The 27,960-nt window shown below is 44.5% G+C and overlaps 1 protein-coding gene across 4 annotated transcripts in view; it reads right to left on the bottom strand.

Moving 5' to 3' along the window:
* Positions 1–27,514, bottom strand: part of ankrd44 (ankyrin repeat domain 44) — a 52,879-nt gene extending 25,365 nt beyond the window's left edge. For 3 of the 4 annotated variants that reach the window (XM_036138828.1, XM_036138830.1, XM_036138831.1), the window contains exons 1-11: positions 27,035–27,514; positions 15,151–15,234; positions 12,617–12,695; positions 11,972–12,042; positions 9,015–9,215; positions 8,452–8,539; positions 6,802–6,944; positions 5,021–5,233; positions 3,787–3,865; positions 3,588–3,702; positions 3,427–3,509 (exon numbers count right to left, since the gene is read on the bottom strand). In XM_036138828.1, the coding sequence (XP_035994721.1) occupies positions 3,427–3,509; positions 3,588–3,702; positions 3,787–3,865; positions 5,021–5,233; positions 6,802–6,944; positions 8,452–8,539; positions 9,015–9,215; positions 11,972–12,042; positions 12,617–12,695; positions 15,151–15,234; positions 27,035–27,061 (1,183 nt within the window). In that variant the 5' untranslated portion in view covers positions 27,062–27,514. The remainder of the gene's footprint in view (positions 1–3,426; positions 3,510–3,587; positions 3,703–3,786; positions 3,866–5,020; positions 5,234–6,801; positions 6,945–8,451; positions 8,540–9,014; positions 9,216–11,971; positions 12,043–12,616; positions 12,696–15,150; positions 15,235–27,034) is intronic. The other variant, XM_036138829.1, reaches the window with a different exon arrangement.
* Positions 27,515–27,960: the final 446 nt, after the last annotated feature.

Below are 27,960 nucleotides of genomic sequence, written 5' to 3'. Positions count from 1 at the left end.
CATTCAGGTGCAGGAAAACACACGGATACAGGTAGAGGCCGCATGTCGCAAACGCGGCGCACCACACATCTTGCCATTAGGTCAGGCACACATTTAGACGCATTGACTGTCAATTAAGCACCCTTCCTGCAGAACAGATGTTAGGACGTCTGGACACTAAAAGGTCAGAAAGACGGTGGACAAGCTTTAACTTCAACATTTCTTTCATTCTTTTTGTTTATTTTATTTTTTATAAAAAACAAAACAAAAAAAAAAACATTTCTTTCATTCTAAAACAAGTCTGGACCCGTGTCAGGCGGGGATCCCTCTGTTTTTCTCCTCCACCTGCTTCTGGGTTCCACGGTAGAACGTAAAGAACGATGTCTTAAGGTGTAAAATACCGTCTCTGGTATCAAGAGTTCATCCCAGCCCCACATACAGCATCTTTCAAAAGTATTCACACCCCTTAAACCCTTTCTTCTGTAATACGTTACAAGCTCAACACAGCTCCATGCGTTTTATTAGGATATGTGGCAGGACACCATGTAGCACATACGTGACGTGGTAAAGTAACGTGAAGTTACTCTCTTTCTCTGATGCAGTACAACCCTCTGCCTTCAGAAGGACCTGATCAGCACTGAGGTCCCAGTGACTCTGGAACAGCTGCAGAGATCCACAGCTCAGGTGGGACAATCTGTCCACTGGATAGCTATTCGTCGTGCATGCCGCACATCGGGCCAATAGAATGGCGTAATTTATGTGCCATGAACTTGAGCGCGCAGTGAGACAGGTATTCAGCGTTTCCATTTCACACACGCACGCTCCGTACCTGTCTGAAAAACTCTTCTTCCACCCGCTGTCCTCGCGCTCGGCTCCGTGTCTGCACACGCGACTTCAGAGACTGTCCACACCACCGGCCAATCACAAACAGCTCTTTTTTTATCCAATCAGAATGCTGCTATGAAATACTGCATTCTGATGGATTAAATAAAAAATGCTCCACCTTTAGGCAGAAAATACTAAACAACAGTGGGATTTATGAAAAAATTTATAAAAATAAACAGTAGAATATTTTAGCTTAAAAATATTTAGTCTAAAACATTAATTAGACTTTCCTTGAGCTACAAATGAGGTGTGAATAATGCTGTCTCAGATTTTATTTTTTTCCAGCTTCCTGGAGGTGATGCAAAAGTTTCTTTGGTTAATATTAAATAACTTCCTATACTATATCCAGAATAAACATTTCATTATTTAACAGTAAATTAATTTTTTTTCCTGGTGGTTTTTGCACGCGAGCAGAGATGGAACCGAGCACGAGGACAGTAGGTAGAGACGAGTTTTTCACAGTTGCATGGGTCCAGTCCATACAGAACCGCTACCAGGTCACGCTAATAACACAACTTTGAAGCAGAAGTTGTAACTGTGGGAAACTTTGGTTGTTGTGAAGAGGACCCGTCAGGCCCAGAGCATTAATTCATAGCCACAGTGGGACGTTTTATCAAACCCACATAGGACCAGATTGAGGAATGATGCTCTGCTTTATCCTTTGGAGCTTTCAACCTATAATGTGTCATTAGAGTAACCTGACAACAGCCAGCTGCATGTATCGCTCCGCCGAGCTCCACTCACATACATCTGGGACACGGCCATAGGCATTGCCTTTACTGAAGGCTGGGCCTTATCAAAACTCCTTGCATATGATTGGATAAGCCACTTGTCTGTCATCTTTATCGACGTGCTATTTCAACCAGTCACACCGAAGCTAACCCGTGACGCTGATGAGACCGACGCCGGAAAAAAAAAACCTTTATTTTTATTTTTTTTTATGTGTTTGCGGCTCTAGTGCAGGGTTTCCCGCAGCGCTATCTTGGCGAGGCGGCTGCGGAAAACGTGTCGTCCACCCCCCGCTCCGCGAGCCGGTCCGCCTCGCATAAGCAAATTCCTGCGGGAAACACTGTAGTGACAAGCGTTTTATTGACAGTGAGCTGACAGGAAGAGGGGGGAAGACAGGCGGCAAAGCGCCGCGGGTCGGAGTCGATCCCGGGCCGACCGCGTCGAGGACTAATGGCCTCCCAATATGGTTCGCGCTAACCGCTAACCGGTCCAGGGGGGGGGGGGTTCGGGCGTCCGCGTCCGCGCCCCGGAAAACAAAACTTGCCAAATCCGGTCGGGAGAAGGGCGAAAACATGGTTTCCACCAATAAAAACCTTCAGAGCCGTTCTCTGATGTTCTTTTAATGAAACAATATCAGATAGATTGGACAACACGGAGGAAATAGCAGCATCAATGCTAACGCTTGCTTCCTCGATGCGAGCCGCCATTGTTGTTGGAATCTCACGGTGGCTTCTCCACTACGTCACATCCAGGAAACACCCGCCCTGCGTCCTGATTGGCCAGACCAAAAATTTGGTTGGGGAAATCATTTTCAATGAGCCGTGTCCCAGATGTATGTGAGTGGAGCTAGGCGGAGCGATACATGCAGCTGGCTGTTGTCAGGTTATCATTAGAGTTCTTCGAGTGAAATCTGAGGTTTGCTTCAAAACTCAGATCAGTGCATATTTAAATCTTTTTACATTTAAAACGCTAGTCTCTCCCCCCCCCCCCAAAAAAAAAATACTTTAGAGTAAACTATTTTCCGTGCCATAAAACTAATTCAAGGCCCATTTCCTCCAAGCACTGAGGATGACTAGAAATACATTTAGGGAAAGAAGCAGCTCCTAAAACGTTTAACTGAGGGTAAGAAATGCAACCCTACCAACCCCACCAAAAATACAAATAGCTCTTTTGTGTTCACTTCAGCATTCTCTCAGAACCACATGAAGAACCCTTGTTGTTTGTGCACCAAACCTCCAGATATCAGTCCCATGATTTCAAGACTCTATAGGGAGTCTTGAAATCATCAAAACGTGTGAATCTACACCAAAGAAGAAAAGATTCAGTGGATTTTCCTGACGCATCCTGCTGAAGCAGCACCAGAGCGGTTTAAGGAGAAACATTTAAATGTGTTGGAATGGCCTAGTCAAAGTACAGACCTCTGTCGGTTAATATGGAAGCCCAAGTTGTTTGTTTCCGCTTCACAATAAAATAAATAATCTATGTTCACAGTTGTCGGCCTGTTCTGTGAATGAACTTGTGCAAACTCTCAAACAGTCCCTTTTAATTTCAGTTTGAGAGAGAAGAAAAAAATTAAAAATGCCTAGGGGCGTGAACACTTTTCCAGCGCGTTGTATCTCGTTTCTCTTCCACATGCAAACTACAACCCTCCCGATGTCATCTGCAAACATCATAATCCCTGCAGACCGTCTGCTAACCTGCCCTAACTCTTACCTCCCAGGCATCTCTATGGCTCTGACGACTGGGAGCCATGCGGGGGTCAGTTTCACCTTCTGTCCCTGCCCTCCCCAATTCAAATTATGCAAAAATGACGTCTAATCGACAGCGAATTACCCGAGGACAGCAGCTTCCTGCAGCAGTCAGAGTGAGCGTTCAAGGCTGCCATGTGGAGTGGAAACATCCCGTGAACTCCTCGTCTGTAGAGACAGACAGACTTTTATGACTTAAGACCGTTCTGAGTGACGCCAACATGTGCGAACATGTGAATATCCCACCTGGTGCAGTCTGCTCCGCTTGTGATGAGCGTGTTAATGAGGTGCTCGTGACCGTAGCGGGCGGCAACGTGAAGCGGAGTGTTGCCATCCTTGTCCACGCTGTCGATCTCTCCTCCTGAAACGACACGTGGCTGCATGAAGACAGACGCGCTTGCTTTAGGAGACCCAGAGAGGATGGTGAGCAGCGATGAAGGCTAACCGTTCTGGATGAGGGTCTGGGAGCGTGTGAAGCGCCCGTGAACTGCCGTCATGTGAAGCGGACTCTTTCCGTCTCGACTCTGACGAAAAGAGGAGAGGAAAGGGTTCAGGTTTGAACGGAAAACAAACCTCGGGCTCCTTCACGCCTGACACAGCTCCCAGTCCTTTGCATTCGCCTTTAGAAACCGGCCAAAAACAACGAATTTGATGACAAACAGGACTGTCTAAAACAGGGGTGTCAAACTAATTTTGGTTGAGGGGCCGCATACAGCTTAATCTGATCTCAAGAGGGCCACACGAGTTAACTCATTGCAAGATTAAATAGAACTAATAAATGTGGACAATATATTATGAATAACCTCAGCGTTTTTAAGAAAAGGATGTGTAATTTCAACAATACTTTTACTCAGTTAAACATTTACTTGTGCATTATGCATAAGAACTGATCACAGTGATTGTACAATGTTGAAAAACATTTGTTCACATTTTTTGGAACTTAAAAACACTGTCCTACATGACAAAATACATCAAACAGATAAAAATTAAGAAATTATTTAAATTTTTCCACACCTGAAGCTTAATCTGCTAATTAAAACACAGCGCCCCTCGTGGACAATATAGGAACTGCATATTTTCAATTAAACGAAGTACATGTTTTTTTTTTGTTTTATCATTCTCTTCCTTTTATCTCCTCTTTCTTTCACCTTTTTTTTTCTTCTTGTTCTTCCTTTCCTCTCCTACTTTCCCATTGTAGTGTCCATATCATTTGAGATATTCCCCACATGAATCATAACTATTCACATTCATAAATCAAGCGGAGCACTACTGCTCCACTTGTGAAAGTCAAATCTGATGAGCTCTTTTTGGCATTAAGACAACAATTCTTATTGCCACATTGCCAGACAGGACACTGGGAAAAAGAAAAAAAAAAAAAGAAAAAAAAAATTTTTTTTTTTTATAATGATAATGCATATAGCCACAGGGCCGGACCAAATTGTTCGGCGGGCCGGATCCGGCCCGCGGGCCGTATGTTTGACACCCCTGGTCTAAAACAAACCTTATTCTCTGTTACCCACTGTTCTACTGTTTACCCTTCCATCATTTTCAGCTCTCGCCTCATGTTCCTCTGGCTCCGTTCGGTTCCAGAACACGACTGAACCGATGCGCACCATTCAGCAGCAGGGCTCGTTCAGCCCCATTATTCTAGCGGAGCGCGCTTGACGAACAGGGCCTACCTGCACGTTCACGTCAGCCCCGTTGTTGACCAGGAACTCCAGGCAGAGCGCTCCGTGCGTGGAGGCGGCAGAGAAGTGCAGGGGGGTGAAGCCTTTGTTGTTGGGCTGGCTGACGTTGGCGCCGTAGTCGATCAGTTCACTGACGACGGCGTCCTGGCCGTTAAAGCAGGCCACGTGGAGCGCCGTGTTCCCAAACGCGTTGGCCTCGTCGATCTGTCGTCACACAGGGGGGGAACCGCGTCACCATCGTGGAGGACATGTTTTCAAAAAGCAGGACGCGCGTAATCACATCGCTCACAGGTGCCCCCCTTATTCTGTCCTGTCACAACCACAAACTTCAACACAAAGCATTGCATAGCTGTAAAAAAAAAACGTAAATCTGAAAAGTGTGGCATGTATTTAACCCCTTTACGCTGACTCCCCTGAATGACAACCAGAGCAACCAGTCTTCCAAGAGTCACCTGTTCGGTAAACAGAGATCATGTTTTGTAAATTTATAGATCCAGCTCTTCTGTTTACAGCGTCAGAGAACAGCAGAGAACCACCAGCATCACGGAGACTGAGCAACCCAGCAAAGCAGGGTTCGGCTCTAAATCACCATCCCAAGCTATGAACATCTGCTGTCTGTAACTAAACTAAGTAAGGCATATGAAGCCGTGCAGGGTACAGCAAACATCTGGAAGAAGGTGCTCTGGTCGGATTAAGCCACAATTAAACTTTCTGACACATCACCCTAAAAACACCATCCTCACAGGGAAACATGGTGGTGGCAGAATCATGCTGTGGGGAAGCATTTCTTCAGCAGGGACAGGGAAGCTGGATAGAACTGGACAAGATGGAGGCAGCTAAATGCGGGGTATTAGCCGGAAGAAAACCTGCAAAAGACCTGAGACTGGGGTGGAGGTTTTACCTTCCAGCAGGACGACAACCCTAAACATGGAGCAAGAGCTGCAGGGGGATGGCTTAGATCAAAGAATGTTTCTTTAAGGTCGGTCCAGTCAAAGCCCAGACCTAAATCCAGTTAGGAATCTGTCACAAGGTTTCAAAACGGATGCTAACAGATGCTGCACATCAAATCTGACTGAGTTTCGGCTATTTTGCAAAGACGAATGGGCAGGTCTCTAAAAGTGCCGAGCTAGTAGAGAAACACACCAAACACCCTTGCAGTTACAATCCGTCACCTTCCTCAAGTAGTGGCCTTTATTTTATTTCGCATAATGATCTATTTCTCTAAATTAACTTAATAACTTATTGACGTATTATTACTGTTTTCTTAAAAAACCTGAAAAAAATGGCAGGTTATTATTTTAGGAAGGTGACAAATTGCCACACAATGTGTTTCTACAAAGTCCTCACCAACAGGGGCCACACTTTGTCCACATTTAGAATTACTTTTCACTGAATCCCATTAAAATCCATTAAAATGTATGGCTGTAGCCTGCTCAGTCTGTATGTACGTGTTAACGTCTTCGTCCGGTGATTACCAGACCATGAGTAGGAGTTCAGAAACAATGGGGGACGTTTAGAACTGTAAGGAGATGAACAAAGTTGGACACAAGTGCTGAGAAAACTGTGGAAATCTAGAGCTACGGGGTTAAATAAGGTTTCTGCCGTTGATAGTAAACTACTGTCCATAGGAACTGAAACAGATTGTGAAGCATGCAGTAAGAAATAGATTTGAAAACACCGTGAAAGCGATCCCAGCCTTGGAGGCGTGACGGGTGTGTGTGTGTGTGTGTGTGTGTGTGTGTGTGTGTGTGTGTGTGTGTGTGTGTCCTCACCTCCACAGCCAGGTTGAGCAGGTGTTTGACCACAGTCAGCTGTCCACTGGAGGCTGCGGCGTGCAGAGGCGTGTATCCCCGTTTGTCCTTACAGCTGATCTCTGCACCTTGACTCACCAGCTGACGCACCACGTCCAGGTGGCCTGCAGGGGGCAGCAGTGTATAAACCAAGAGACACCTCAAAACGTTTGCATCAATCTCCCATCCTGGAACTTTCTGCACGTTTCAACAGTTGGCGCTCCTTTTTAAGTTGAGCTCGCTTGTCCACTACCTCCTGGAACTGACCGGAGGGGGAAAAACAGACAAGTGTGGTCAAAGTTTTCCATCCACAGACATGTGTGTGGAAGTTCTGCGTTTGCTGTCCCAGCCTGCCCCACAGGGAACTAAAATGGAAGCACGTGATTGTGGCCGTTTTTCTGATCATCAGCAGAAAGCGTCCAAGGAAACTTTCAGGACACTTGGTTTGAAAGCCAAATACAGAAGAGTTCATTACAGGGAAAACGGCATCAGATGTGTTCAGGTCAACAGCTGTGCCATTTATCACTAACATATATAGCAACAGTCTGCTCTAGACCAGCTTCACACTGCACCATTAAACATTACAGCATACAGTAGCGTTTTGTCCAAAATGATGGCTCCTGATGCTTAAAAACAATCAGCTGTGGATTTATGGTTTATGTTGGAAACATCTAACAAGTACAGTACCGCCCTCATTTTAGGGGCATCCCTGGTAAAGGTGTAAAAAGCCTTCAAATTAATTAGTCTTTATAGCAGCGGTATAATCTCCCCTATTGTGTTTTGAAAAGTCCAATTTTTGTTTCAGAACATTTATCTATAGGGGGAAACAATCTCAGGTTAGGAGATAACAGCAGCTCAACCCAGTGGTTGAGCTAAGGGCAACCCTAACAATCCTTTGGAAGTAAATCTGACTGAAGCAATTTTTTATCCATACTTTTACTTTATTTTAAAGCTGATAAGAGCTTCTAGGAGCTTGTTTTTGTTCATGATGTCCCGTTTCCCGTTTCTAGAGTAGAGTAACATTCATCGCTTGGTCACGTCCTTCTGCACACCATCACAGATGGGTAGTAACCAGTTACATTTACTCAGTTACATTTACTTGAGTAACTTTTTGAACAAAATGTACTTCTAGGAGTAGTTTTACTGCACCGTACTTCTTAATTGAGTAAATTTTATGAAGAAGTATTGCTACTCTTACTTCAGTAAAACATCTGGCTACTACATCATTTTTACATATTAAATCAGTTGTTATAAATATTTACTCAGTACTTAGTCCTCTTACTAAAATTTCGGGTTACTCCACCCGATTAGATTATATTATAATGATATATAGTATATAGATATATATATATATATATATAGATATATATATATATATTATATTATATATATATATATTAGATATATTATATATCTATAGCATATATATATATTATATTATATTATATATATATATATATATATATATAATATATATATATATAATATATATATATATATATATATATATATATATATATAGAAAGGAAAGTGTTCAGATCAATACTATGCTGCTGCATTAAATGATTTAAGTAAGGCTTTTTACCATCTTGCTAGCAGAGACTACAAGAAAGCAGGCTCATTTCATCTCACCCATGAAGGCAGCCCAATGCAGCGCTCGGCCGTCCTTCTTATCGAAGGCGTTGATGTTCGCCCCTCTAGCAAGCAGAAGGTTCACCATCTGAATGAAAGCAAGCAGAGAAGGAGGAATTAGCCTGAGCTTCGGGGGCCATGCAGCATGTTGGCAGTAGGATCTGTGAGTGGGACGAACTTTACGCAACGGCACGATAAACACATCTGAACTCTTGGCTCACTTGTTGCATAAAAGGCGCGGAGGACTCGTTGCTGTTCTAGATGAAACAGAGAGGCTGTCCATTCAGCTCGGTCAGCAAATCTGCCGCCCCTCAGAGTCAATTTTAGATCTGGCACATTTCTGAATGATTGTCTCAGAAATGAAAAAAGGCTTCAGAATGCTCAGCCCACTTAATAACCTCACTGATCCAGCTGCACTCGCCCACCTGTTTCCTCCATTCATTCAACCAGAATAGCACAGAGGGCGGTTACATCACAGCCAGCCTCTTTGGAAGCTGCATTGTAAAACTGGGCTGAAGCCACTGCTGCAGTGAAGACGGCCGGGCTGATTCTGCCTGTAGTACCTCTGTGTGGCCATTGAGGGCAGCGTGGTGCAGCGCCGTTCGTCCGCCGCGGTCCGACACGTTCACGCTGCTCAGCAGTGGGATGATGACCTCGGCGCATCTCAGGGCGTTGTTGGCTGCAGCGACGTGCAGCGGCGTCTGCCAGTTCTTGTCCCGTGCGTTGACATCTGCAGAGTGGCGGATCAGAACCCGCACGGCGTCCTAAAGAACGACGTGAGACACGTATGGTCACATTAGCTCGCTTTGTAAATTACGCTCAACTCAGAGCAGAGGGGTCCTTTAACCAAAGTCACTGCACACAATGAAAAACAAGAGGGGAGATGACGACGTTAGGGGAAAAGTACAATAAAAAATAAAGAAGTTGATAAAACTTTGACTTTAAGATTTCCTTTGAGTGTTTGGAAAACCTTTGTCGGACGTCATCAGTTAAGTCAGCACAAGTTGGGAAAGTTGGAAGGATAAGGTTGACTGGTAGTACTGATTGACCCATATCTACGACGTCACCATGCGACAGTGACTACAGATCGACTCGGAGGGTGAAGACTCTGGTGAGGCCGGACAGCGACCTTCATCGACAGCTGCACTTCTCTTACATCCTTGTCCTGTTGTCACTCGGGATGTGTCAATCTGATCCGAAGCAATGGTTTTCAGTCAAGGCAGTTCTTTCTTGACTATCTTCTCACTGACTGGTGTTAAATCAGACTAAGCAATTCCTGTTTAGCTCAGTTGGCATTACAAAAGCAATATTTTGATTTGTTAAATCCAAATGCCAGAATACCGCATTTTTCGGACCATAAGGCACACTGGATTATAAGGCGCACAATGAAATAATGTGTCAGTGTGTGTCTTTGTCTACATATAATGCACACCGGATTATGAGGCACACTAAATATACTTCCCAAGTGTGTAGTATCCCTTCACGTACACAGCTCTTTCCTGAGAGGGAGAGCTATCAGTCTCTGTAGGGAGGACAGAGTAGTTGGACCACACTGCCCTGTTTCTGACATAAGGCTAAAATAAACGTAACTTTCATATTGAATTAACTTACTTGGTTTATTGTTTCTAGTGTGTACTCCGGGCATAGGCTGCCTTACATGAATGGACTTCTAGTGTAGACATTACAGTCAGGCAGTCTTGTAGACAGCTCAGGGGTCCTATCAGGTAATGATACAGTGTACCGTAATGCTACTAACGTCCATTGAGCGGAGGGGCTTCATTGCTAACCGAAGTCATACTTACACATTTAAACTGATTTTTGAGTACGTTGTACCACATAAAATCGGCCAGTAAGCACAACAGTAGACATGTATAAGGCACACCGGATTATAAGGCGTACCATCAATTTTTGAGGAGATTTAAGGATTTTAAGTGTGCCCTATAGTCTGAAATATACAGTAATGAGAGGATTCTTTTGAAGACTCTTCACTACCTTCTTCAACGTGAGGACAATACCTGCAGTAGAAATTCAACTTTTCAGGATAGAGGCAGGTTCTGTGTCCCAGAGATGAACATGTTTGGAGTCCAATGTGCGCATTAAAAACAGAACGAAAAGCTGAAGGCCTTGTGAAGAGATGTTGCTGAAGCTAGTAAGTGAATGCAACATTATTTTTATATCTAAGATGTGTAGAATCCTCTTTTAGGTTGATCTTCTATTAGGGCTGGGCGATAAACTCATTTAATCGATTAATTTGAATTTACAATTTTTTAAGATTTACTTTTTGGAATAAAAATCAGGATTTCATTTAGCAAATTCACTCATTGGGCTTCCATGAAGAGAATAGCATGTAATGTTGAATATATGTTTAGGAAAACATACTGTCAAAACGTATTCTTTTTTTTCTGTTCTCAGCTCATTGTGTAATACCACTAGCAGCAAACATTTTGTTATATATTCATTGTTTACAACGGCAGTGCCGCCATCTTGCTTTACAAGCATGTTTAACAGCTTGTATCTAGTTGCACTTTGAATTCAGGTCAACTCCTAGACGTAATGCTTGACATTAAAGCATGTTTTACCAATAATTTATTTAATTTATTTTATAAAATCAAAAGGTGGAAGGAACAAAAAGCGATTTATCAGATTTGGTAAAATAAAATCAGAAATTTTCTTTTCAAGCCATATCACCCAGCCCTATCTTCTGTTGCAGCAGCACAATATTGCTGTGAACACTTGAAAACACAGTATAGGGTTAGCTGACAGCTGGCCTGCAAGGACTGAAAGGCCACTCAGACAGGATTACAGTTTGGAACTGCACTTGGGGGCATGGCTTTATGTTATGCAGTCTAATAAAAAAAATAAGACGTAAGACTGACAACACCATCCCAACGGGGAAGTACGAGGGTGGCAGCCTCGCGCTGTGAGGTTGTTTGATCCAGACAGCATTGATGCACTTTACAAAGCAGCAGGCATCACCAGGAAGAACAATGTGGGAGAATATTCAACAGAGATCAGCCAGGAAGTTAAAGCTGGGCCACTAAAGATTCTTCCGAATGGACAACGAGCCAAAGTATGAACACCAGAGAAGTTACAAAGTGGCGTATAGACAAGAAAGCCAGTGCTTTGGAGTGGCCATCACAGAGCCCTGGCCTCAGCCCCAGAGAAAATGTGTGGAAAGAACTGAAAGGATGTGTGAGAGCAAGGCAGCTTCAAACCCGACTCCAGTTCACTCAGTTCTGTCAGGATGAAGAGCTCCTAAATCCAGCCAAACACTGAGAGGAGCTTGAGGAAGGATAGCCGACGCATCTGATGCAAGTTGTACAGTTTGAAAGACAATTCCACCCAATGCTAAGAACTTCTGAATTTCACGAAAGCAAAGAGAAAATGCTGCAAAACATCCTCCTGTTTGCAAGTAAGGCCCAGACTTGCCAGGCCTTACTCATTCCCAGCTAGTTACAGAAGGGTGGTTAGTGTCAGTGCTCGTGTGTCTGCAGGTTTGTGTACGTCTGTGTAGTCTCACCTCGCTGCGGGACGCCACGGCGCGATGCAGAGGGGTAAGCCACATGTTATCTTTGGCATTGACTCTGGCCCCTGCAGCGTGGAAACATTAGTGTGAACATGGTGGTGCCGCCGTGTGTCTTCAAGCATCAATCCAGCCGTCACCGGACACTTACCGAGAAGATAAGCTAAAGTGACACAGTTTGTTTTTTCTTTCTATTTAATATTTTCCAACACTTTAGAATAAATCTAGGCAAATACATTTTTACTAAAAAAAGAACAAATTTAGAAAAAAAACAACAACATTTCAGACAAATCCTGTCACTAGATGTGGAAACTTTGAAAAATACTTGCAAGACACAGTCATCCGTTTGCGTTGGACGTGATTTCCTGCCCTGACGGTGGCCATCTGACGCTAAACTGTTAAACACTAAGCTCTTTGCTGAGGTTTCCCATGCAGAGAGGTTGTGGGAGGCTTAAAATGCTGCATAGTTCCTCAGAGATCCTTTAAGGATGACACTTTTCTTTAAAGATTATCTTAATTTCAGGTACTAAAACGCCTAAGGTTGTCACACTGCTTGAAATCCAGACACTTGCATCGTATAACGGAGCGGCTAAAAACCTGTAAAGCATTTGACGGGAGTGGATCAGAGAGTAAACTTCCTACCAGAGAGGATGAGGAGTTCGATGATCTCTGCATCTCCCAGGAAGGCTGCGGCATGCAGCGGGGTGCGTTTCTCTGGATCCTGCAGGAAAATCCAGGAAAGGGCATGATGCAACAGGCCCCCGAACAGCTGCTACAACCTCTACCACAGACACTTTGTGAGGAGAAACCTCACAGGTTTAAGTTCAGAATGCACTTCACCTCTGAACCACAAGAATCCTGCTGGAAACCGTATTACTCCAGTTTTAATTACAATACATCCAATCTCAATCCTATTTGGTGGGATATTATATTTCAAGTGCCATGCATGCAAATTCGGCATGCCAGTCCTATTTTTAGCCTGGTGGATTGACCTTCATTGCCCTCGATGCCCACAGTTGATGTATATTTTTAGAGGCCAGGATGCTGAAGCTGACAAAGAGCGGTGGGGCACTGAGATGAAGGTAAAAATGTGGGTGGAGCTCAGTCTATATTATCATCCCAGCCAGTGCAATAAATCAGAGTTAGGAGATCAGAGTTCACCAGAAATCGTTGTCGGTCAGTAGAAGCCTGATCGGTGAATCTCTTTTAAAAAGCCAGGGGGAAAAAAAACCTTATTATGGTTTATAAAAAAGATAACATAGTAAAAGGTGTTTGTGATGCTGGTTAGACAATCTGGAGCCGTAGTAATAATCTCACCTGGTGTTTGTTTATCCTCATCCCAGCTTTGGTTTGCAGGATGCTTTCTAAATGGTTTTCAGATATATTTTTTAAAAGACTGCCCTCTTGACCTGAGTGTCTCATAAAGCTCCCAAGCCCAGACGGTTGTTTAAAACAGTCTATTAAGGTCGATTGGTGATGTTAGGCCATCTGTTTGCAGAAGTACCGAGCCTGTTACTGTGATCTGTGCAGAGAAACGGTCTCCCTGCACCTGCGACCTCCACAGAAACTTAAGACTACAACAGAAAAACAACCAGGAATTTCCTGAAAAGCGTTTCAAGTGACACAAAGTCATGGTAATAGAGGAAAAAAAACAAAATGGTCGGAAGGCGGGTTTAGCCCTGGAACTACTTTGGTGGACAACCCCTAAGTGGACCTATCAGCTGGCAGAGCCTGACCCACAGGGTCTGCTAGGAGAGCTTTCCACACACAGGATCTCGCTACTTGTGATATTTTGTCATCAACTGTAGCTCTTGTTGGACTGCAGCGTGCTATAAGGCGAAGTTGGGGATCATTAAAACATCTCCACATCTGATGGAAGCAGGAAGAGAGTGTTCCTGTAAACACCACAAAGCCCTGTTTACATTGGTGTTACCGACTCAGACTTCTTATGGACCGCTTCGTACGCTTCGCTTTTTACATCCAGAGTAGTTTACATGGAATAAGGTGTTAAATGAAAGAGAAAAAAAGACTCCTGCTCTCTGCGTGTAAGCGGTCACGTTACAGACGATGAGCTGATGGACCGACGCTTGCAGCGGATCCTCAGAGGGCACCGCGCTGACGTCCTGGTGGACGTTCTGAGAGCTGCCGCAGAGACTAGACTGCACTGGAAAGTGACAGCAGCCCCAAGGACAGCCCACATCCGCTGCACATGCAGTCTATTGCTAAATTAGAGCATAAATACACGCTCTGAACCGTGACTTCAGCGACCTCCGACCTGCAGCCTTCCTCCCCACGCAGGAAGTCGGGGCGAAACAAGGAGAAGACTGAAGCCGTCATATTGGGATTGAACATACTCTTATTTGTAGGCCTTTATTCAGCCAAAAAAAGTGTGTGTGCGTGCGTGTGTGTGTGCGTCTGTATTTCTTCCCTCAGATATTTAAGATTTTTCTTTTTTACTAATGCAAATGTCGTAGAAAGCGACCTTGTCCCGGCTTGAAATGTTTTCCTGTCAGCAAATATTAAAAGCTGTACATTTTATTCTGGAAAACAATCAGATGTTGACAAGGATAAGTTTGGCCAGTTTTACAAGGGATCTAAAAAAATGCACAGACCCCTGGTAAGATGTCAGCGGATTGGGATGTGAGACCTTAGGAAAAGAGATCTTTTCCTAAAGTCTTTTATCTTTACAACTATCCTGGATAAGACCTAAAAAATGTTAAATACTCCAATAACATGGTTGCATATATTTGCAAAGAAGACTGAATCAGTTTCAAAAGAACAGCAGTGACTACTTTGGTGTGTGATGCATATTATTACGTTAATTTCTAAAGTGCTGTTGTGGAAAACATGATTTTGCAAAGTAAGTTTTAGGACTGTGGCTTTCAATTTGAATTATCTTAGTAGATCAATTAGAAAATTTTTAATAATTGGGTTTGAGTGGGACCTTAGGCCTTGAATGAACAATAATAGTTGTTATTTTGTATTTGATTTTTACTTAGATATTTGATTTATTATTAGACTTTTGTTTTCACACTGTGCTTTCACGGTTTGTTGACTGTGTACGGGTGTGTGTGTGTCTGTGTATGTGATATGTAAAGTTGTAATATTACTCATGGCTTCATGTTTTAACATCCCAACACGTAGATGCCTGTAGTCGTGTTGCTGTGCGTCCTCACCAGGGCATTGATGTCTTCAGATTTGTATATGAGCATACGGATCTCTTCGGGGTCTCCGCTGAAGATCGCCTGGATAAGAGGAGGCTGGAAGGGAGGAGGAGGAGAGGGGGGGGGAGACAAAAAGAAAACAGTCACATGACCTGTAGCAAAGACATTTCACTTAAACACTTTGTCAAAGTGAGGCGAAAGAAGGAGAGAGCGTGGGAAGATTCCCTGAACATTACAACAGGATTCCAGTCCTCCCGTGGCATAAAGCTCTGCCGCAGACAGCTTTAAGCTACAGTGTTTAGAAAAGTTGGGCTCAAACAAAACTCCCATCCCTCCGCCTGTCTTCTCCCAAACAGACAAACCACTGTAAAAAAAAAAAAAAAAAGCCATGGTAGATACAGATCAGGAAAATAAAACGCTTGTGCAGAGAAACAGTCTGTGGGGAGGAGGCAGCATGAAGGTCACGTCTACAAGGCCCTTATTTTGCTTTGCGACATCACAGACTGGAGGTAAATGCAGGCCCCCGGCAGCTCTGACTGCTGGAAGGACTGCCGTCACGGGAACAGCACAAACTAAAAGACAGCAGTGTGTTGATTTACTTTGTACTTATTGAAAAATGCTGACCTGGCCAGCCAGCTTGATAATGTGTAGCACTCTACGTTCTGCACATTATCAGTCTGGGTCTGCTGCCACTGAATCAGCCTGGGGAAAGGAGGGACAGTCGGCAGAACTGTCCGAGACGATTGGGCGAAGCAACATCTACCCTGGGGTTTCAGCCAATCAGATGAAAGTGTCGTAAGCAGCCACATCTTTTCCATCCAAAGATGCACAAGGCACTTTTTGCTGTTTTTTTCTTTCAAAGAAGAAATGGTGGATTCTTACAAAACAGATGAAGCTGTAGCTGCAGCTACGAGTGCGTCCTCCAGCGCTGCCATCTTTATATTGGTTTGGCTGTGGGCTCGGCAGCTGCTGCTTTTGTCCTCCCCTTAAACCACAATACTGAGACCGACCGATTGAGACGGGAGCGGAACAAAACGGATTTGTGTGGGTTTGTGAACATACAAATAGCGCGAGAATTCAGCTTGCAGGCAAAGTTAGAAAAACACAGCAGCAAAACAGCCTCATTTAAACAGAAAGAAATCCTCCCGACTTTCTTTAAGTGTTTGCAGCCTTAAAGCTACAGTTGGTAATCCTGTTCGGAAACATTTTTTTGTTACAGTGGGTAAAATCGTCCTTCCATCCTGACAGTAGCTAATACATTATGTATTCAGAAAGAGGTTACAAAATTTGATCTCTATGGGAGCCGCAGGCCTGTAAAAACCCTAACCAATCTCTGCCGTTCAGGCTAAATGGCAGAGATTGGTTAGAGTTTTGGTTGTGTCCATAGACCCCCCCCCCCCCACACACACACACACACACACACACTCGTCCAGAGGCGAGTCGTTGCGTTAGCAGGCAGTTTCCAGAGCCTACAGCACTTGGCCAATTAAAGGTTGAAACAAAAGCTGTCCAATAGATGACTTCAATAGACCAGCATCTTTGACTGGGGTTACATGGTGGATTGGCATAAGTCTGGGTGTCTGTACAGAGCAACTGCCTGACGTGTGGCACACAGGTATCAGAGGCCTGACACTGGAAGTCTGTACATGAAGGTAAATCGTACAGAGAGCTCCCAGTCGCACAAAGAGAACTCTAGGAATGCCCTAACAATTAGTTATGCTATGTGGCTTCTTAATGGTAGTTTTATGAGTTCATCACATTTATATAAATGTAAGACAAACTAATTAGTGAGAAATGTTTTACGTTTGACACAAAAAACCACTACAGCAAATTAAAACTACCCAGTAATACTAAAATTAAAGCCTTAGCTCAGCCTCACTTCACTTCCTATATTTCTGCCACCTCCTGCCTCACTTCCTGTTGCACAGTCTCTCCTTCTTAGCAACACCAGAGAGGAACCTACCGCCGAGCAGCGTTTCACTTCTGCTTTAAACCCCCAACAGTACTTCCTCATCTGACCCGTTTGGTCCCCCTGAAAGTGACTGTGCTGTGGTGATATCCTCACACTGCTGATCCACATACCTGCACGGTAAAACAAACCAGAAGGCACCTTCCACCAGTCAGCACCCTCAGAACACATCACAAGCACTTGCCTTTTGCATTGTTCTGATCAGCATTATGCAACCTTGGATGACAAAGTACGTACGTGCATTTTCTGTAATAAGAAGTATCCAGACAAACTTAGCAAGTCTCCTTTAGTCCTGAGTGGCACTGAACAGCAGGATGTGATCAGTTTATTCCATGGTTCCTGCTGTTTTGTCACTTCAGACAGAAATGTGTATAAACGTCAGTCAACGTCTGTTACCATCTCTAGGCGTTTAGTCTCAGAGGTTTTGGTATGTCATCGAGCTCAGCTATTCCAGGTCCAGACCGAGGAATGTCCTAAAGCCTCCCCAGAGTTGCCTCGTCTCTCTTCTTTTTGTTTTGTTTTTTGCTTTTTGACAACGCAGAAGAACTCCGTGGTGTGTCCGACTTTCCAGTCTCTCCACTTTGAAGCAGCTTTTCTTTCAACACCTCTCCTTCTGCGCTTACCTTTACACTTAACTGGCTGTCTGCGCTGCGTCAGAGCGTGATGCTACCACCTCCGTGCCTCCCTCTAGGACGGCTATTTACCATGTAATAACCAACACGTTTAGTTTTATATATATGGATTTAAAGGGGACATATGATGCAAAATGCACTTTTGTAGCGCTTAAATACATTTTGTTGTGTACTTGGCGTCTCTAGGAGTGCAGAAAAATTTAATGTCTGTCAAGGAGTTGCGTGGCTATCCTTATATTCTGTTTGGGTCGTATTTTTCAAGCCGTTCAAGTTTCTCCATTTTATATTACATTTTGAAAAATGATGCAACATTATTTGCTGTGGAGCTGCTAAACAAGGTCTCGGACTTCCAGCTTACAAATTTTGCAAAGCTGCCATTGTTATTTTTTTTCGCTGCGAATTTGTAGTGCAAGCTGCAGGGTGGTTAAGTTTCAAGTGGATAAGTGAAAAGGTTTAGTTGTTGGGTGTATTGACCCACACAGGTCATTACACCGTCCCCCAGCATACTACAAAAAACAACAGGGTGGAGTGGACTTCTCTGCCACCTGGAGAAGGGAGGGGTGTGATGTTCCTCCCTTGCATTTAAAGAGAAAGCACCAATACGGGTTTGCCCTCAGACGCAGCTCAGCACAGCAAAATGGGGGCTGAGCAGCAATACGAGGAACCAGCGCATTGCATTTCATTGTTATATTGACCACAACTGAATGATTTCAAAGCGAAAAGGAAGGCATGAAAAAGCAGAATATTTCTCCTTTAAAGGATCTTTTTATCCAGCCATTCTGCCTTCTAAAATCCATATCTAGTGTAGGAGCCTGAATTATATTTTGTGATTTTCTTGGTATGCATTATGGCTAATGTTTTGGGTTTGTTTGTCTTGCTAAATTTACTTTTCTTAATTAATTTTGGGAATTTGTATATTTAGCTATTACTGTTATTTTTTATTTTATTTTATTACTTCTGTGGTTTTAAGGCTCCATACTTTTAAGGATGATGCATTATGGGAGTTTTTTTTTACCTCTGTCACCTTTATCCTTTGTATGTATGTTTGGCACCCTTTTTTCTATATACTGACTAAAAAGTTTTTTAAATGCATTACCGTCTCTGTGGAATTCTTGGACGAATCATCTGGACAACTTGTGTTGGAAATGTTGAGGGCGCAGCGAGTCAAGCCAGCTTCACTTATTTTTGGAGCCTACATCTACCTATGGGCTTCTTTATCAGTTCTACTGCTACCATCTCCTAAGCAAAGCCTGGAACCAGGTCCATTTTCATGATTGAGGGAAAACATAGCTACGCCTCACAAAGAAAGCTGTCAACATCTGGCAGCTACCAATAGCTTTGGGTTTCTCCCCCCCAGTTGTATGAATTCACAGAAAGTTTGCATGGTGTGGCCGGCAACAACACAGCGGGGACCCCAGCTGATGCTGCCACGGTAACAGATTCAGGGTAGGACAGAGAGCAGACAAAGACTCTGGCAAGCTCATTCTCCAACCACATTGATACCTAAAGCAATGAGATGAGCAAACTGGACCTGTGAGAGAGAAAGCTGGAGGAGGAGAACAGGAAGTGACATCCAGACTCTGGTTCTCTGTGTTGCTCTTTTTTGCTCCATCTTCCCTGCAGACCATTCCAAACATAGGAAGTCATTGTTGCAGCAAAAGCTTTCACATATATACCCTCTCAGAGACACAACCAACACACACACATGGACATACCTTATTATCTGTGAGATCGGACCAACGTGATCCAGATCCCGTTAGAAACCAAAACAATGAGAAATTCTTCTGTTCATTCCTAAGTACAAAAGTTCAATCAAAGTTTATCAGATTTGCTAAAATAGCCTGTTTTCATCACACAGTCTAAACCTTAAAGTAATTCTGCTCCAGTTAACTGTACACTCTGTCAAATAGTGATGACTCCAAACATTAAAAGGCTGGAAACAGAGAACACTGACTTTTTGTCTAAAAAGGAAAACACTAGACTATTATTTCACAGCTGATTAATCAGTTGCAATGGGCAGGATTTACTAAGGTGACTTTGCCTCAAAAGGATTCCCTTGCATATTTGGCTCCAAACAGCTACTTTTAATTTAGCTGACAATGAGGTTTTCTCTGATTAATGCTCTTTGTCAGTCAATGTCAGGGGGTCTTCAATTCCGGTCCTCGATGTCCGGTGTCCTGGACCTTTTAGATGTGTCCCAGGTCCAACGCAGCTGCGTCCAATAACTGCATTGTCTCCTCAGCCTGCAGTCAAGTTCTCCAGAGTCCAGCTAATGAGCAAATGATTCGATTCAGGTGTGTTGGATCAGGGACACGTTTAAAGGTTTCAGAACACCAGACCTCAAGGACCGGAACTGTGGACTCCTGGTAGGGGTACTGGTAGGTCTGCAGCTGGTCTACCTTCTCTCCATATTTGGACGATGGATTGAACAGAGCTCTGGGAGATGTTCAAAGCTTGGGATGATATTTTAGGCCCTAAGCTGTTTGTTCACTAATGAACATCTGTGGCCTTCTGTGTCACCAAAGATCTGCAGGTGGAGACCTTTCAGGTGACTGTGTGCTTGGGGCTTACAGATCTGCTCTGCCTCGCAAACCGCCATAGGAGCAGAGATCGGCCAGTACAGATGATAACATGGGAGACGCTTTCTCACACTGCAAAAACAGAACTAAAAATAAGTACAATTTTCTTGAAATTAGTGTATTTGTCCTTGATTTGAGCAGGTAAATAAGATTATCTGCCAATGGAAAGAGTAATTTTACCCCTAAAATAAGATAATTAGATATAATACACTTGAAATAAGTTGAAGGAGATGAGTTCTTCCTATTTTAAGTGCAAAAATCTTATTCCATTGGCAGATTATCTTATTTACCTGCTCAAATAAAGGACAAATACACTAATTCCAAGTAGATTTTAACTTATTTTAGTTCTGTTTTTGCAGTGCAGAGGTTCTCTGCAGGTCAACACTCAGTTAGCTACAGCTAACTAAAGGGTCGCCAACTCAGCAGACCAGAGACTGGCTGACCGTCCCCTTGAGGTCTGACTGCACATGTCGGATTGCAAGGAGACCTCAGAGTCACATTACAAAGCTGTATAGAGGCGGTGATTCCACTGGTTGCTCCCTGAATCCCTACCTCCTCACTCTTTCTGAAGTCTTTGAGGCATAAATAAGAGCGTCACACCTCAGCCTCAAACATAATGAAACCACCACAGGGTTACAGGACCGATCACTGTAGACAGCAGGATGTACCATTTCATTTATAGTATTCCTGATCATATCAAAGCCAGGATCTCTCAACATCACACCAACAGTGCATTAGTGGGAAGTTTCTTGCACACTTTTTAGATAAAGGCTTATTGCTGATCTTGAGCCGTTTCATGAGTAACAGTGGGTGTTACTGCCTTCAGCAGCTAGTGTGGGTTCAGATGAGCTCACAAGTGAGCACTTCCTCCCCAGTTGCCTTCTTGCCATTACGACTTCTGAGGGTGCGATCAGCAGGTAAAACTTTACCATAGGAAGAATCAGAGGTGGTAAGGGACCAGGCACCAGAACCGGAGCTAAACAGCCAGAACCGGATTAAAATCCAGACAGACTGTCTTCATCACCTCCCCAGGAGACATGCTGCAGACTTGCTGACTAATAGGACACAGCGGGTCAAAGTAAATGGCCCACTGCCTGATTCTGTGGTGTCCTCTAGCTCAGGGTTGCTTTAATACCGTTGCTGTTTGGTCTTTACACAAATATGTAGCGAAGTCAGCATGAGAATCGTCATGATCTAAAGTTTGCTGACGACTCACTCGTGGTGTTCCTGTTGAAAGGTGATAGCCCAACTGGCCATGGCTTTGTCCTGCAGACTTTTCTGGAGTCCTTGACATGCTAAAAACAAAAGAAAAGTGCATCGACTTAAGGAAGGCTCCTCCCAAAAGGGGTGGAGGAATAAAAGTGACTGAGCACAATGACTGACTGACGTTTGAGTCCCAGGCTGATGCAGCAACGTGCAGAAAAGCCTACCAGAGGACACTCTTCCTCAGAACATAGATGAGCGTAAGTGCGTAACATTGTGTTGTTATGAGAATGATTTCCAGTTGCTTCGTGGAACCCCCCCTGCCCCCTACAGTTTAAGCCCCTCCCTTCAGGTAGACAATACGTCCTACCATGGTGTAGAACCAACAGACAGAAGACGTCTTTTTCCTTACACTGGCTTTATAAGAAAACCTCTTGATTTTAGTCCACTAGAGTCAGTGTCCACACACAGTTTGGCGTCAAAGTGGTCTGAGAGGGGGTTGTCCAAGAAAGATGTGCTTGCTGACAAGACAATGCCTTCAATCTTTGCAGCTGTCCATATGGACAAGAAAAGTGTCCTCCAGATAGCACTTCACGTTCAGGCTGCTGCCATAACTAACTCCAAAAACTAAATCCCAACTGTGAAGCATGGTGATGGTAGCCTCATGCTATGGGGCTGATTCTGCACCAATGGTACTAGTGCAGTAAATGGAAAAATTAAGACAGATGACTTCCGTAAATTGGGTGTTCCCAACTGAACATTGATCCAAAAAAACAAGGCTAACTGATTTTGCCATCAGTAATTCAGGCAAACACTCCGTTTCTGAAAAGGCCGCAACCTCAGATCTAATGTAAAAGGGTGGAAACACGCTTAAAAGTAGAGATGCACTAAAATTTGGGCCGACATCAGTATCCCTTGAAGCCCAGCGGGAAAAAAAATCCAAACCGCTGAGACTGCTTCTCTGCTTCAGCTGAACCCTCCCCTAATCATGCGCTGCATCACTATCATTGTCACATGACCAAACAAATACCCCAGCCCAGGGCCCACCCCTCCAGAAACACACACAGACGGTAACAAGATGAAATTAAACACTGCTTATTAATATCAGCCCACTTCTACTTATGCTTATGGGGCTGATATGTTAAAAAAAATGACTAAAATCGGCCGATACTGATGTTAATGCAGATAAATCACACATCCCTGCTTGAAAACCAAGTCCTCTGGCAGGTGACCAACAGATTTAAATGAGTTGCACCACCACTGCTTAGAAACGGCAGTCAGAGTGATTCCAGGACCTTGCTGACGGCTGCAGAAAGTGTGTGGCTGAGGCTCAACTTGCTACGGGTCAGTTTAACCATTTTGGACCTGACAGGATAAGAAAAATCTGCAGTATTTTTAAAGATCTGCTCCCAGTTCTTGCTTGTTCTTGACTGAGACCGTGAGCTGCAAAGAAATAATTGAGCGCTAAAACTAAACGTGACATTCAGATTAATAATGAGTGTAAGCAAGCGTTTGACTTGAAAAAAAAAGAGAAACCATATCAGGAGCCAGCCGAGTTAGAACCTCCAGAACTTTCTTTGTGTTACGTCTATGGCGGAGAGTAGAGTTTTCTGCTCGGCAAAGCACGCAACGCAAACAGCAGGAAAAGGAAGCTGAAGACGAGCTCGTGTGGTAAAAGACATCAGAGTGAGAACTTGAGGCCTGCAGGTTTCAGGTTTTAAAAAAAAAAAAAACAGCCATCTAGCAAATGGGCTGAGTGCTGAGGCATCCAGTTATCAGTCATCAGCTTGTTGTCTGAAAATAACAGGAAGTCCTACAGCTCTCGGTTACACACGCACAGAAACGCTAAAAAAAGAAAAAAAAAAGAAACCCGGCTCTTCCTTCCTTGACGACACATCTGATATGACCCTCAAATCAGGGTCTCTACCGAGGCGAGCTGCAAACACCAGTCGCCAGACGAAAGCAGAAAGACGTCCCCAAACAGGTTCCAGGACCAGCAGGGTGGCTTTCTGTGCCGGCCAGGAGGATCCCACATAAAGGCTGCAGCATCAAACGACAGAGACAATGGTGGCTTATTCTAAACGACGGCGCGTTGTCTCGCTCTGAGGGACAGGAACCACTGCTTGGCTCAGCTCAGGATCCCCTCCCTTCAACTTGTCAAACACAGACCGTCACCAGAGGCTCAGCTCGTGTCCCGGTTTGTCTCTGACCATCGGCCGTGGGCTTACCTGCTGCATGATGGAGCTTCCAGAGGCGACGCCCAACACAACCTTTTCTTTAATCGCTCCAATCAGCGAACAAATGTTAATGTCAGACAAAGACAAAGCAGCTCCTAAACGACGCTTTCATTCATCAAAAAGGGAAAAAGCCAAACCTGACCCCACCGGAAACACCAGCTGCTCCCCTTAGCGGTACCACCTCCAAGCAACCGTGTTTGGGCGTCGGCCCACTCTTCTCAGCAGAGTTCAGCCGCGCCACGTTGGAGCCTCTCCAACATGAACGGCCTGTTTGACATCGCATCCAAGTATCAGTTAGATTTTAAGTCCAAACCTCGACTGGAACGCATCCGGACCTTAACGTTATGTCAGCCACTGGGATCGTTAAACAGGCCTTCCTGGTCTCCCAGGTCAGTGGTGGAACTCACCCACTGAGATTTTTTTACCAGCTCTTTTTTCTTACTGTTCAGTCAAGAACTATGTGGTTCTAGGTTCTGTGGCGACCTCCTGGATGAGTCACTGATGCACTCTTGGAGTAATGTTGGCAGACCATGCCACTTCACCTCTGTTCCATGTTCTCTAGTCCACAACCTGGTCCAGACCAAACCGTTTTCTTTGTAATGATTCAAGTTCTCTCAGTCGGAAACGGAAACCTGATTGATGATGTGAAACACTTAATTGTGTCAAAACAGCTCCGAGCGGAGTAATTCTGTATGTGCGTAAAAGCATTAAATCTGGATTGTCAGAATGCAGGACAACCCCTCCACAAAAGACTGAAATGGGGAAAATTCTCCAGATGAAGGCTGAGTGACGCAAAGCATCCGAGCAGAAAGCATGTCTCCTTGGGAGACACATCTTATCGCACCAGAATATTTGGGCCACGTTTCATTAGTTCTCTACATGGGAGATCGATCTGGTTAGTAGCGATGATTTGCACTGAACCAGCATTTTTATTCTTTTTTAATGACGGCGCAGCGTGGGAGTTATTTATTCAGTGACGGCGTATAAATACACCACTATAGTGAAAACACTGATCTTTATCAGAAGCCTTCAGAACCGCTGTGTTATTCATAGTAGCGCTGGTGACACATAACTATACATAAGAACCTTTTAAAATAAATGAAAAAATGCCCAGAAGCCAACTTATATTTAAAATAAATGTCCGCACAACAATTCGTCTGGGGTTTTTTTTACCATCGTATTCCTCTCCCTGTATAATGACCAGAAAATCCTTTAACATGTCAAATTAAGCTAATACGTGGGTCAAATCGTACACCGTGCTGCTTTAAATACGATAAACATTTTAAGCAACTTTTGGTCAATGTGGCAGCATAAAGGTGCCTCGTCACGTATTATGACGTCACCAGTTTCTACCCCAGTAGCTCTCTCTGGTTGCATGCAAAGGTTTTCCGCTGACATTATCACGCCCTGCTGGCTAGTCGCCATCTTGCTTCTGATAGTTCTGCGGAGCTGCTGGCAGCTGGCACAACAATGTTCATGTCTGCTGATCGCGCCCGACGCAAAGTTCTTTTCAGGCTCAAAAAAAGGACAACGTATACACCATCAGAACAAACGCTTGGCGTATAGATTATCTACAGTCATAGTCAGCACATGACTGGGCCCCTTAAAGTCACTATAATTTGGCTGTTATCCCTTCATCGTGATATAAATGAATCCCTTCACGTCTAATCATGCCGTCATGGTAACAAAGCACACACCCTTTATGACATAATACAACAATTTGGTCTTCATCGGGTTGTAAAATTATTTAACTTAAGTTCAGTTAAATGTACCATACCACAGACTGCACTGCAGTTGATTTATTAAACATAACCAAAGCTAAAATGAAAAAAAAAATTGAAAGTGAAAAAACTAAGTGCCCCCCATGGTTCAACAGCTTGTGAGCCTCCCCTCTGCCTGACTGGATCACTATCCCACATGGCTGTGGACTGAATGTGCACCACGCTTCTTTTTCTAATGTGGCTTCAGCTCGTTTGCTTGAGGCATGGACCGGATCGCTGCAACACCTTCAATCCTTTCTTCATCAACCGTTCTTGATTCCTTTGAGGATTTGCGGCTGTGTCATTGGTTCCTGTCCTGTTTGTTGATGACTCGGTTTGGCTGTCAGACCGGTGGCCTGGCTGGCTGAGTCTGACTGTGGAACACTTTCCAGGACAGAGGTTGACTTTTAATGACAGCAATGTGCCCGGACCTGTAGCTGAACAACAAGCCCCCCCCAGTCTGCTCTGCCTGTGTGGGGTTATCACCCAGCCTCCCTGTTCCGGTCTCATCTGTCACAAGCAGCAAAGCTGTTTTTTCCATGCACGGCATTTTTTTGCTTTGATGAATAATGCCAGAGGGGGAATCCTTTTGGCTGGTTTTGTTATTTCACTGTTAGATTTCAACAAGTTTGGAAACTGATAAACACAGAGATCATTTCTAATGTTTTCATATCCTTCAAACAACAGAGTTAAAGGGGGTGCATTTCTATTTTTGCCATGACTTTATGAATTTAATCGGATTTGTTATCAGAACTAAGAAACTGGCAAAATTACACAGAAATTACACTATGTCCATTTATATAACAGAACAGGCCCCTTAGGAATGTAAAGCATCTGAACTGCATTAATTGATTTAAAAAAAACGGAGAGCAGTTATTTGTATTGTTGTACATTAGTTTTCTTATATTTCTAATAAAACTAGAACAGATTTTTTTGGTGTAAAATAAAAGTTTTCTTTTTAAAAACAGCATAAAGGTGCATTTAGCTCAGGCTAACTCTCAGCTAGCCGCTCTCACGCCTCTCCTCATGTGATTTTAGATCTTTATTTATCTGATATGATTCTTGTAGGTTGTCACCGTTTGTGAGTCTTGGATGGACACATATACATAATTTAATTATGAAGAGTAACATTTCCCTTTTAAAGCCATAGCCTGGTTTTGCGCTTGTGAACCCGGACTGATGGCTGGGTTCTGTTACCGTCGGCTTTCAGGAACCTCGGCAGAACTCACCGGAACAGAACCTGCTCCGGTGAGTTCTGCGCCGGGTTCTGCTGGTCTCAGAGGACTGGCAGGTCCTGATCGGGGAACGTCTACAGACATCTTTGCGCACTTCGGTGCGGATTTTCTAACGGTGCGCTGAGTCCGTGATGGGGACTGTTTCCGGTTTACGTGCTATGGCAAACTGTCTAAAAAGGGGGGCTGGCAAAAAGACAGCAATAGTGTTTTAAGCACACAGAGCATCAGATGTACAGCTGCGGGGTCTGGACGCTAGGCTAACAGCGGCTAGCGGCTCCTACCTGGTCGGCCAGTTTGAGAACAGCCATCTCTGGGTCAGCGCCGTCTGCGCATCCACTAGCGCCCCGAACCGCAGCACCATGCACGGCGCGATGCTGCGCCTTCTTCCGCCGCTACTTCCTCCGAGCTCCCTGCGGGACCACCGGCGGCGGAACCACGAAGTTCCTGTCCGTAGTCCTCTAACGGGCGGCTGCGGTGATGACGGAGGCCGGTAGGAGCTCCACGGCCATCAGCAGCCCCGCTCCGCCGAGGCTATCTGCGGCAGGGCTGCTCGGTCCAGGCGAGCGCGAGGAAACAGGAAAAGCTTGACCGTCTGGTGTAAACAATCCGCATCCGCGGCTGCTGCCGTTGCTCCCGGTGCACAGCAGTTACCGGGCGGCTCCCGGGGTCTTCACGGCGCCGTCACAAGCCTTCCTCCTCCCCGGTCTGCAGAACCAGAAAGCTCCCGGAGAGGAAGCTAGGCTGCAAGTCAGCTGAACGAGATCACACAGGAAGTCCCTGCTTCTCCCCTGCGTTCAGATGCGAGAGCGGAGGCGAAGCTCGCCGAGCATCACCGGAGCGGCGGCATCTTCCCGTTGGCGCCATCCAGCGGCAGAGCGTCGAGTTGCAAGCTCCAAACAATAATACCAACAGCCCCACATTTTAGCGCACTAACTTAAGAACTCCCGCAACACCAATATCCTGATTTAATATTTATTTCCTGATTGATGGATTTTTTTTTACTTTGAGTAAATGGTGCTGTAAATGAGACTCTCTTTTCCCCGCTGCTACTTTCTCTTATTTGTTTTTTACACCAAAGGTTGCCAGCGCCATCACACTGGGCACCACTTTTTCAAATTTTACAGAGGAACATGTCAGTCCTCGGCAGTGAGAACTCAGATCGTGGCCTGGTGGCGAGTGGCTCTCTGATTCGCTGCAAAGCTTCTTT

This window comes from Fundulus heteroclitus, chromosome 7 (genome assembly GCF_011125445.2).
Source record: "Fundulus heteroclitus isolate FHET01 chromosome 7, MU-UCD_Fhet_4.1, whole genome shotgun sequence".
Classification (NCBI taxonomy): Eukaryota; Metazoa; Chordata; class Actinopteri; order Cyprinodontiformes; family Fundulidae; genus Fundulus; species Fundulus heteroclitus.
This window is presented reverse-complemented; position numbering and strand designations above follow the sequence as displayed.